The following is a 12,555-nucleotide window of genomic DNA, read 5'->3' on the forward strand; positions in this document are numbered from 1 at the left end:
ACAGGCAAAAAATAACAAATCTGAGCAAGTTTGAACTGCTTTAATGGTGTGTCTTTCTGTGTCCTTTCATGTAGTGCTCTCACAGGTTGTTAGTTGTGCAAGAAGTGGATTCAGTTACTATTTCCTTTCCTTTTTCTTTGTTTCAGCTTTGCTGACCTTTTATTTTTGATTTGTGTTGTTCTGAAGATGCACACTGACTGTCTATGTTTGCATTTTTTAGCTGCTTACAGAGTTGTAAGACACCAAGGAAACTATGGCAATGTTAGTGTGTCTTGGGTTGTTGACCCAGCATGTACCAGTGACATCTATCCAGAAAAAGGGACTATTTTCTTTGATGATCTGGAGTTTTCAAAAAATATCACTGTTTACTCACTGCCAGATGAGGTAAACATTTTTACAGTGTTTTTGTGTGAGTATAAGGGACAAAGAGTAAGCGCTGAAACATTACAATTTAAGGAGAAAGAAGGAATGTCTGTTTTTTAAAAGCCTGATAAGTATTTGTAGGAAAAATCAAAATAACTTGGGTAAAACTGAGATTACTTCAGCAAATCATAAAAGAATGTGGGAAGCTGTGCATACCTATATACAAAAAAGAAGTTAGAAGCTGAGAGTGGTTGAATGTGGTTAAGTTATAGAAAAGTTAATTTGAATAAAACCCTTGTTTTGATAGCAGAAATCTTAATTTTTATTTTTAATGCTGATATATTTGAATTAATATAAGAAAGAATAAGAATAGTCAATAATAATTAGAGGTATAAAAATAAATTACGTGTATCAGAAGCAGAAAACTTCAAGATAACTTTTGGGTTATATGCACAACAGCAAAGATGAGGGCAGTTATTTACATGGATTTTAGACAGATGATGATTTCTGTGTAACTGTATGAACAGTCATTTGTCATCCCTCTTGACACACTTAAGGATCAATACATTAAAATCTCTGGTTTGTTAACCCCCTCAGCTGTTAATTTTAATTTCCTCATTGTTTTGTATGCAAGAAATTATTTTGTAATACTTCCTCTTTCAGGTACCTGAAGAGATGGAAGTATTCATCATCAGCTTATTCAATGCTACTGGAGGAGCCAGGCTGGGCAATGTAACCAGTGCAATTTTACAAATTACAAGGAATGATGATCCCATTTATTTTGCAGGTTAGATAATATTGTTTTTTAATGTAGAATACATATACTACCCCAAACAGATTTTAATGAGAGACCAGATCTTTGAGAAATCCAAAGGAGCTATTATAAAATGTTCATGTTTTTGTTGTCTTGAATTTGTATTTGTTTCCTTCAGAACCTTCTCTTATTTTATTTCATTATTCTCTTCATTGATGCTGGGATTGGTTAGGTGGCTAAGTACAACAATAGTCTCCTGTACCCACAAATATTTCCATGCCTTTACCACATAAGCCTTCTCTGTCACTGAGAAGAAGGGGCCTCATGAGGAGGATTAAGAAAATAGGCCACATGCAAGAAGCTCAGGCTTGAACCCAGGTGGATTTGTTGCTTGTGTATTTTCAGAACCTCTGACAGTGAGCGTTAAAGAAGGAGGTGTTGCAAACTTTACAGTCCTAAGGAATGGATCTGCTGATGTTGCTGTTGCTGTCCAGTATATTACTGTTAATGGAGATGCAACAGCTGAAGAGGGAGACTTTGTTCCCAGTGGAAAGAGCAGTGCCATTTTGTTCGATGCTGAAGAAAGAGAGCAGAACTTATCTGTGTATATTAATGATGATGATACTCCTGAAACTGATGAAACATTTTATATCTTCCTTTTGAATTCTACAGGTAAAAGTAGTGATTTGATCTATGTTTAGTAACTCTCTTTTTTTTTTGCTGCAATTTTTTACCAGCTTGGTCTTATTGTAAAGCAATATATAAATGCCAAGTGTTATATGAGTAAGGTTTGTTTCAACATCTCTATACAATTCTATACATTTCTGTACATTCTATACAATTACTGTGTTTGGATTTTCAACTTCAATTGTTTAACTGGAAACAAAATTCAAATGATACAGCTGAAACCTTTCCTGCAAAAAAACCTAGAGTGAAAGTCTCTTTTCAAACGTAAATGCTCCAGATTAGGTGGGGTTTTGAGGACAGAAATACAGGGCTAAAGAATGTTAGTACTGCAACAGTCTTAGGGAAAGGGATTCTTTTAGATTTTTTGTTATGCTCCAGTGTATCCTACACAACTGCCTGATCTTTGTAAAAACAAACAGAACTGCCTTATTTTAGAGGAAGACCATGAAAATCGGCCTCTTTATTTTTGTAGTAGTGCAATGTACGCATACCTTTTTTTCAGTCTGACATTAGCTTTACAAGGCTTAATTGACAGAAGAATGTGTGTTAGAAATTACCCAGTGTACCACCAGTAAAGAATGTGTTTATTATCTTAGAAATTACATTGTATTTTTAAAAATAATATTTTTAAAAGGTTATTATTTAGCAGGAAATGATACAAAATTATTCAGCACATTCCTATTTTGAAATAGACATCATCTGGAATAAACCACCACTGCTGTGTAATATGGATAAGAAAATATAAGTTAAATGTGAGAAATACATAAATTTTCCTGGGCTATACCTACTTAGTAAAGACTCTTTCCACCTCTAGCCCTGTGAAAAATCGTGGTGTAGTGGGAGAGTCATCAACAATTATGTTAGCAAATTTTAATGATGTACTGTCCTTCAGGTGTTATTATCATCTAGCTGAGAGGTAATAACATGCTGTGAATGCACTGCGTATCTTTGCAATGCAAATCAAAACTGAACTGAATAATCTGTCAGAATGAGGACTAGGACTTGAGGGACTGTGATTTAATAAAGCAAAGGAAAACTATCACAATTAACCATCAGACTATACCTTCTCATTAGACTGTGTGGTAGGTTCACAAAGTAAAATGCCTACCAGGGATTCAATTCAAATCAGGAAATATAAGATTAGATTTCTTCATTTAGACATGCATACTAAGTGTCTTAGCCCTCATTACAGTCTATAATGATCTGATCCACAGTCAGTGAGACTAAGAGAGTGCTTCAGGTCACACGAAAGTGGACACCCTGTGGCTGGTCTGTGAATTGCTCACAAGAGTCCATTGATCTCGAACTGCATCTTCCCTAGACATTGGTAGCAGACAGCCAGAGAATTAGAGGGCAATTTTCAGCAATTACTTGAGTATAAGGTAGCTTATGTGTTTCCTGAGGTCAGCGGCCATTCGCTCTGGTGCCTGGGTCTCCTACAGAACATCGGCCTTATGGAAATGATTGGACAAAGCCATTCTTCTCCCTTCTTAGATTTTCCCTTGGGTGATCTCGTACTATTTACTAAGTTTCTTCAGGGTCTACTGGTATTTTCTCTTACCACTTGTTGTGGTTTAACCCAGCAGGTAGCTAAACACCACACAGCCATTCAGTCATCCCCCTTGGCCCTGTAGGATGGGGGAGAAAGTCAGGGGAAAAAGAAAAAGTAAAATTCATGGGTTGAGGTAAAGACAGTTTAATAGGACAGAAAAGCAAGGGAAAATAATAATAATGATAAAAGATTATACAAAATAAGTGATGGACAATGCAATTGCTCACTACCTGCTGACCAGTGCCTGTACTCCACTGCCAGAGGGATTGAGAAGAATGTGTTAGCAATGTCAGTTGTGCCATACCACTTGGCACTTGGCTGCCTTTGACTCCAGTTGGTACTGAAGTTAGAGCACGTCTGGCATGGCAGCACTCAACAGTGGAGTGACTTCGTTCAGGCCACGATAGTCTACTGTTAGCCTCCACTCTCCATTAGACTTCCACACTGGCCATATGGGACTGTTAAAGGGTGAGTGGGTCTTACTGATCACTCCTTGGCTCCTCAGTTGGTGAATGAGCCCATGGATGGGGATCAGAGAGTCTCTGTTGGCGCGATATTGCTGCCAGTGCACTGTTGTGGTGGCAACTGGCACCTGTTGTTCTTCGACCTTCAACAACCCCACAACAGAAGGGTCCTTTGAGAGGCCAGGCAAGGTAGACAGCTGTTCAATTTCCTCCTGTCTCCAAGGCAGCTACTCCAAAAGCCCACTTGTACCCTTTTGGGTCCTTGACATACCCTCTCCTGAGGCAGTCTATGCCAAGGAGCCTCGGGGCCAGTCACAATGGGGTGCTTTTGCCACTCATTCCCGGTTAGGCTCACTTCGGCCTCCAATACAGTCAGCTCTTGGGATCCCCCTGTCACTCCAGCAATGCTGATGGGCTCTGCCCCGATATAGTTTGATGGAATTAAGGTGCACTGTGCACCAGTGTCCACTAAAGCTTTATACTCCTGTGGGTCGGACGTGCCAGGCCATCGCATCCACACAGTCTGGTAAGCCCGGTTATCCTTTTCCTCCACCTGGCTGGAGGCAGGGCCCCTCTAGTCCTGGTTGTACTATCCGTTACTCACTTGTAAATATGAATCAGAAATCCCTTTATTAAGATTGGAAGTAGGATCAGCTCTTCTGCTCTGTCTGGGGAACTGCTCGCTGTAAAGTGGTGCAGCAATTCTCCTGAAAGAACTCTCTTGTCGTTGCTTTTCCATTCGACTCACATACCTGCACCTCTAGGGTCGAGGTAGGTTTTCCTCATGTCCTCTCTGTGGTCATGCAGCTAAAGCCACAGGGTGGCCCGTGCTGTGTATCCACTATATCCTCTCTCTTGAGCAGGGGGTGCTGAGATACGGGTCCATATGGGTGGCGAGTAGGGCATATCCTCTCTGAGTTGCTGGGACTCCCAGGAGAGCTCCTTCACAGCTGAGACAAGGAAGAGATACTTTCTTCATATTCCCAGAGTTGGCCAGCGCCTCATCCACTGCTGGTGCCTCTTCATCTTTCCAGGTCATTAGTGCCACTGAGTTTGCATGCAATGATGGTGTGCTCGATACAAACGAACCCCATGGGTTGTGTGTGTTTGACTTCCTCGGGATCTTTGGATGACTGTCCAAGTCACCATAAATCACCCCAAGCACGGCTAATTCCCTCGGGTACTGGCTGCCTCTCTCCATGGTGGTCCATTTGCCTGGGTGACATATAACAGCTTCCTTGAAAGGGATGCCTTTCCTTCACACTGGACAGGAGTCACCTCCAGAGGCTGAGGGCTTGTGTCCCTTTTCCAATCACTTTGTCAATGCCCCCTTCTCTAGAAAGGGATCCCAGCTGCTTGGCTTCCTTCCCCTCTAGTTCCAGGCTACTGGCCCTGTTATCCCAGCATTGGAGCAGCCAGATGACAATGTGCTCACCTGGACCACGGCCAAAATCTTTTAATGTATTTTGCAGCTCACTCACGGTGGGGATTGGGTGGTTTCCATCTCGTTTATGAGTTCTTCTTCCTCCTGTCCTCGTGATGGCCTTGCTCTTTTAATCATCTCCTTCTAAACAAGCTGACTTTCACTTCCAAGATTTCTCCTTAGGTACAGGAGTGACTGGTACTGGCATGGGTTGGTTCTCTGGTTCAGCTGCAGTGTCTGTCACCAGGGTTGGAGTGGCCCCAGTACTCTTTGCAGGGCTGAATCTCTGGATGATATTCTTAAATAGTTGTTTAACCCTAAACAAGGCTTGAAACACATCCAGGAGACACAGCAACAGGAGCATGACGGTTTGAACTTCCCAAGGATATCCAAAATTCTGAAGAGCAGTTGTAACTAGCCTGGAGGAGAAAGGGAAGGTGAAGGACTGGGGGTTAGTGTTCCCCCCTGTCTCCCCTGTAGACTGGTTCTCCAAGGAGAAGAGGTAAAAACTGTAATTATTAATAGTTTCTGAGATATGTCTCCGAAAGTATGGGGATGACAGCAGTGCTGAGCACAATCTCATGGCCAAAAATTTTATCCCAGCAAAAGCCACTGTTGCACAGTACAGCAAAGCAATAACTTTAATCCAACTCCCAGAGGAGTTAAACAGCACATAAATTCTGATAAACAGTATATGCTGCAAGTAAGGTGTTACATACCACAACTCTGAGAACAAGCACAACTGTGAGAGCAAATAAACCAACGGGTGTGACCAGCAACTGTTAAACCAGTACAATGAATGCTTATCACAAAATTGTTTTAACACACTCTGGTCAGATCTGTCATTATCTCAAACCCTTTGTGCCTCACATTGGGTGCCAAGAAGGACTGTGGTAGTTTAACCTGGCAGGCAGCTAAACACCACACAACCGTTCAATCACCCACCACATCCCAGTGCGATGGGGGAGAGAATAAGGAAAAAAAAAAGTAAAATTAAAATTTGTGTGTTGAGATAAAGACAGTTTAACAGGACAGAAAAGGAAGGGACGATAATAACAATAACAATGATAATAACAATATTAAATAACAATAATAACAATAACAGAATATACAAAATAAGTGATGCACAATGCTATTGCTCACCACCCGCCAACCAAAGCGCAGCCAGTCCCCAAGCAGCGGTTGTTCCCACCCTGGCCAAGTACACCCAGTTTATATACAGAGCATGAAATCATATGGTACAGAACATCCCTTTGGCCAGCTGAGGTCAGCTGTCGCGGCTGTGTCCCCTCCCAGCTTCTCACTGGCAGGGCATGAGAAGCTGAGAAGTCCTTGCCTAGTGTAAGCACTGCTCAGCAACAACTAAAACATCCCTGTGTTATCAACCTTATTCTCATGCTAAATCCAAAGCACAGCACTGTACCAGCTAATAGGAAGAAAATTAACTCTCTCCCAGCTGGAACCAGGACACTGCTCTATTGGGAACATATGACGGCTTTCCTTCTGGCACACTGGTCCTACAGGAATGCGTAGCTGCAGGCTCCCTTTGCTTCTGAAAGGAGGGTCATATCGTGAGCCTCTCTAGAATCACTAAGAATACATAATATTTCTATACACGTTCCTGAAAGCAAAATTATTTTCTTTCTATGATCTATTGCATATATTGGCCTTGATTGTTACATCCCTTCTGAAAATTATGTTGGGCTGCTTCACATCAGAGAAAATACAAGTAGCAGTATATGAAGTTAAAGCTGTAAAAGCATTGTTTACTTTGGAACAAAAGCTAGTCGAACACTTAAACAGGGTGAAAAATGGGATGGAATGGAAACATGATGTACATCTGAGGACATAAGATGGGTGTTAGAATGTCCCTACAGTGCTAATATACACACAGAAATCCTGCCAGCGTCCGCTCTGCTTCACAGGTATCTTATATTTTATCCTTTCATATAGGCTGTGATATGGGTATGAATAAACCAGTAGACATTGTTCTTAGCTTGTATTTAGTTTAAAAGCAATATTTCTATTCTAGATCTAAACAAGAGCTGGGATATCATTACCTCCATTTCTGATTCCAGTTTTAATAAAATTATTCACCCTTTTTTTAGGGGATACTGTTATTTATAAGGCTGGAGTGGCTACAGTTATTATTGAAGCAAATGATGATCCTAATGGAATTTTCTCCCTGGAACCTGTAGAGAAGCCAGTGGAAGAAGGCAAAAGTAATAATTTTTTGTAAGTGACTTTTAAATGATACTTTTTCACTTTTTTGGAAAGATCTAAGTGGTACTTTATGGATGGTACTTTGATCTAACCTTGTACCAGTTTGCACTGATAAAAATGTGTTAAAGGAAAATAGCTTTACTAAATTTTGGATTAAATGATTTGTAAATGTTTTGAAGATGTGAACTGTCATATTATCAAATAGACTGCATATTAAAATATATGCAGAAAATCATGTTAAAATACAAATAAATAAGACTACAGCATTGTTGTTTTCTCATATTCTCAGTAGGCTTTAGACACAGAAGAATCTTGATGATTGAGCAGAATATAACCTGAACTAATGGAGAAGTAAAACATCTTCTCAAAGTACAGCTAAATATGGCTACGTGGTTGTTAATTTCTTTTTGCACCCTACTTTGAAGCCATCCCCTAAGAACAACCTATATTACTGTGTTTTTTCTGATAGCTTGTTTTTCTTCTATCTGTTAATTACAGATGGAAGTCTATACTCAAAATCCAGATGTGCTGTCTTCTAGACTGAAGATACTCTTCCGTAGTTTGACCTCTGAAAGTATTTTCCTTCCAGCCACTGGGATGTATTCAAGAATGGGAAGGGTTAAGAAATTAATTGGCTTGGCATCTTACCATTTTATGTTCAGGATGGAATTATAATTTGACAAAAATACTGATTTTTCATTAAGAAACCTCTAGGCATGATATAAAGAGAAGTTCACAGTAAATGTGATAGTGTAAACAGTTCCACATTTGTTTAGTTATCTTATATATTTTCATTTTTTGTTTGTTTTAAGGCCTTGAAGCGATGCTTATGACTGTGAATTGGGTCTTTATGCTTGTGTTACACATCTAAAGAATGAAAATCCTTGGGGAAAGACCATATTGAATATATTGTGTGTTTGGTTTTGCTAAGCTGCTCCTTGGGGTATCTTTTTCTGTCCTTTATTGTCATATTTGCAGGATAAATTGTTTTGATTTGATGGTGTGAAGAGGCTTGCTCAGTCCTCGTTGATAACGTTTATTTACTAGGGAGCTGTCTGTTCCATACCCTCATGGCTTTGGCTGTTATGTAGCACATAACAAAAGGGTCAGAGTAGCATGTAAGCTAACCACTGAGAACAGCCATGGCAGCACTGGGGTTTCAAGGGAGTAATTGGAGTTACTGCAAACGTGCTGCACAGCTGGGGCAGAGCGCCCTGGTTAATGGCAAAAAAAGAAAAAACTTTTGGAAGCAGAAACAACATAATTGTGTTGCTGTGCCTAGGCTAGTTATGCTGAACTAATTTTTCAGCCTGTTATAATCTCTTTGGACACCATTTTGTTTTACCAGGCCAACAGAAGCACGTTTTTTATATATAAAGCACACTTTGTTAATAAAGGCACTTGATGCTTCGGTTTATATTTATAATGCCTTTGGGAAATTGGTGGAATTATATTAACAGATAGCTGTACAAAAAAAAATATCTTTTTTTTTAATTTACTACACTCTTAATCTGGAATAGCCACAGATTTCTGAAGGACATAGAACATAACTCAAATTTAATACCAATGTAAGAAAGAGTTTAAGGAGTCTTGATGGTTAAAGGGAGAAATGTTTGTGGTTAAAGGTAGGTGATTCTCTTTCTTATCTAAGGGTGGCCAGGTATATACATTTTAATGTTAATTTACTGAACTATTATATATTTGTATTTATTATTTACATAATATAAGTGCAAGAAGAACTGATGTTTAGCTTAACAGTACTACTTTGCGTGGCCCTGCATTGGTTACTTTTTTCCTAAGGTACCTGTGGTACACCTGGGAGTAGAATTATACTGTGAAATTGCGTGCCTTCAAAGAGGACTGTATTATCATTCATGCTTGTGTTTGTTGTACGTGGTCAGTTAGAACCTTGTATATTATTTTTCACAGTAAGGAAGATCAGTGTAATTGTGTCTTTCCTTGCTAATGAATGCTGGTGCATACCTGCCAGGAGGTTCACTCTTTCTGTTATCACTGAACAGGGTTTTGAGACATAGAGGACACTTTGGCAATGTCTCGTTGACCTGGCAGCTGTTTGATAATGACTCTGCGCTGAGGCCAGGAGAAGAGTTCCATGAAACTTACGGGACTATGTACTTCATGGATGGTGAAGGATCAAAGCCAATTACGCTCCATGCTATTTCAGATAGAATTCCTGAATTCAATGAATTTTACATTCTAAAGTTGGTAAATGCTTCAGGTATTGTCTTCCATATCAGCATTCATTCATATGTGGTAGAAAAGAATTAGTTTAATCAATCAAAAAGAAACCAACCCTGGAAAGAGCTTTGCCTTGAATCATGTCTTGATACCCTGTACTTTTCTGGTAAGGTTTTAGGTTTTATTTTTCATTTAATCTTAATTTAGGTATATGAGTGCAGGATGCCTCTTGGTGATTTCAGAGATATAGATCTTCATGTACCTGAAGACAAAATATAGCTATTAAAGGCTATGCATGTCTACCAAAATGAAGGTTGGTTGGTTGGTTTGCTTTTTTCTAGAGGAAGTAAAATACTTATAGTAATTTAAATCATACGAAGTGGTAACAACTGCTACAGGTCTGCTACTGAGCAGAGTTCCAAATCTCCTGGTCTCATTCCACCTCAGTACTATTTATGGTCTTCTGTGCCCAGATGCAACTGAAAATATGTGTTTACCTTTCCTGTAAGTGAAATCCATATGCATGTACAGAAAAATTCCTACTTATGAAATAGGTAGATCTACATTCACATCGTGATCTTTGTATCATGAATTCTTACTGTGCAGAAATAGGTGACTAATGGCAGGACATGGCAGCAATTTTAACACACAACTGGTTGCTGATTTTGCAAGGTATCTGCTTCTGTTTCAGAGGCAATGGGCCAAATTTTGCCATTCCATATTCGTGTAAATCTTGGAGTAATGAGACAACTGAATTTGGCCCCGTGTTTATCAAATGAATCAAAGGTAACCTATGTCATTGACTAGTTCAGAAAAATGGGAGCTAATCTTGTTTTAGCTGAAAGACAACTTTATGTTGTGCGGTTAAAAAATAACATACTGCTTTGTTTTCTATGAAAATTGTGTCACTATAGTGTTTTAAAAGCAATAGACTCAAATTATGTTATTTTTAAATTAGGGCATTTTCTGAGACAGAGGCTCTTTAAAGAAGATTTACTGCTTTTTAGAAACATATTTTATTAAAAAAACTTTAAATACTTAGTAACTTTTTTCAGACTGTGTTGTTTGAAACAGACCATTAACTTTTGCTCTAACTTCTATTATATAGGTGGGTCTCCTGGTCCTGGTGGTCAGTTATCTGAAGCAAACCTTGCTGTAACCGTGGTGATCCCATTCAATGATGACCCTTTTGGAGTCTTTGTTATAGATCCAGAGAGCCAGGACAGAGAGATAGTGGAAGATGTTGTTTCTGAAGATGATCTTTCCTATATTACGGACTTCACCATCTGGAGACAGCAAGGCACCTTTGGTGTTGTCCGGTTAGGTTGGGAAATACTGTCTAGTACGTTCCAAGCTGGACTGCCATCAATGGTAGACTTCTTGCTGCTGGGTTCATTTCCAAGTTCAGTACAATCCCAGCCTCACATGAGGCGCCATCACAGTGGAACAGATGCTTTGTATTTCAGTGGAAAAGAGGATGCATTTGGGATTATTGGTCCGGAATACCCATACAATGGAAACACTGCAGTAACCAATTTTACATTTTCTGCGTGGCTAATTCCTAACGTCAGTACTGATGGTTATATAGTTGAAAAGGATGATGATAATGGAACCTTGTATTATGGCGTGAAAATCCAAACAAATGATTCTCATGTTTCTGTAGTGCTTCATTATATGGCGTTAGGATCCAATATGACATATATGGCTAAAGCAGCAGTCCTGAAATATCTGGATGAAAATACTTGGTTTCACCTTCTTATTACTCTGGATGAAAGTATAATTGAATTTTACATGGATGGAGTTCTAGTTCTGGGAGGAATGAAGAGCCTTAAAGGAGAAGGAATTGCTGATGGTGAGCCAATAGCCTACATTTTTTCCCCATTTAAAGTTCTGTGATGTATAGAAGAGTCTAACTCCTTGACAGGTGTATGCAAGGTACTGAAATTATTATATCTGATTAGTTAATTGAAAAGAATGGATAGAAAATTCTGAGTATTTTCAAAAAACATATGGAAATAAGAGCTGGGAAAGTTCAAAAAAATTCAGAACTCTAACAGAGCTTGGATTGCAATAATTTGAAAATAAAAATTTATAATTATATATGTGTGTTTATCATGTATACATACAGTTAAATATATTTGCAGTGAATAATTTCCATAAGATTTACAGCACTGTATCTGAGAAAGACTTTATTCCTCTCAGTCTCTGAAACAAAATGCAATAATGACTCTGTATTATATTACAACTAAGCCAATATCTTGTAAGCAATAGAATTTTTCAGGGTGTAGAGTTACTTAATTATGTATTTGCATGGTATATTGAAATCATGCCTACAAGTGTAATAGTGTTCCAAGGAACATTAGCATGTGTACTTCAGGTTATCTAACTGGATAGTCCCATATGTGGTTTCAGTCATAGGTAACCGTTGTGGACATTCACTTTGAACTAGCATAGCTGTGACCAGAGAGGCGTCAGAACAAGTACTTTATAAGCTCAGATATTATGTGGTTGGAATACATTTATATTTACTCTTTCTTCTGCCATTTCCCACTCTTCCACATGCATTTTTTTTTCGTGCAGATCATCTCCATCCTTTCCAGTAGCAGTTTCACATGCTTTGGTTGGTGGGGATATTAAGTGAATGATTATCAAATTCTTGAATGCAGTCTCATTTTCTGTAATCAAAGAAGAGGAATTTAAAAAGATAGAGTGATGTTAAACGCATATACATCTACATGCCTATATATACACAAACAGAGAGTGAGAATAGAGGGGAGAATTCATTAATTGATAAGGTAGTATTTTATTTCTGCCTGTAAATTTCCAGTGGTGAAGTCTGGGAAGGAAATTTGCCCTCTGTAACAAAGTAGTGCCTTTGCAATTAGTAATT

The 12,555-nt window shown here is 38.9% G+C and overlaps 1 protein-coding gene across 1 annotated transcript in view; it reads left to right on the forward strand.

Moving 5' to 3' along the window:
* The window catches only part of ADGRV1 (adhesion G protein-coupled receptor V1), a 285,841-nt gene that overhangs the window by 39,128 nt on the left and 234,158 nt on the right, over positions 1-12,555 (forward strand). The window contains exons 16-21 of the mRNA XM_064439564.1: positions 221-384; positions 1,027-1,150; positions 1,523-1,789; positions 7,352-7,478; positions 9,488-9,705; positions 10,774-11,517. Coding sequence (XP_064295634.1) covers positions 221-384; positions 1,027-1,150; positions 1,523-1,789; positions 7,352-7,478; positions 9,488-9,705; positions 10,774-11,517 — 1,644 coding nt within the window. The remainder of the gene's footprint in view (positions 1-220; positions 385-1,026; positions 1,151-1,522; positions 1,790-7,351; positions 7,479-9,487; positions 9,706-10,773; positions 11,518-12,555) is intronic.

Source organism: Phalacrocorax carbo, chromosome Z, assembly GCF_963921805.1.
Source record: "Phalacrocorax carbo chromosome Z, bPhaCar2.1, whole genome shotgun sequence".
Lineage (NCBI taxonomy): Eukaryota > Metazoa > Chordata > Aves > Suliformes > Phalacrocoracidae > Phalacrocorax > Phalacrocorax carbo.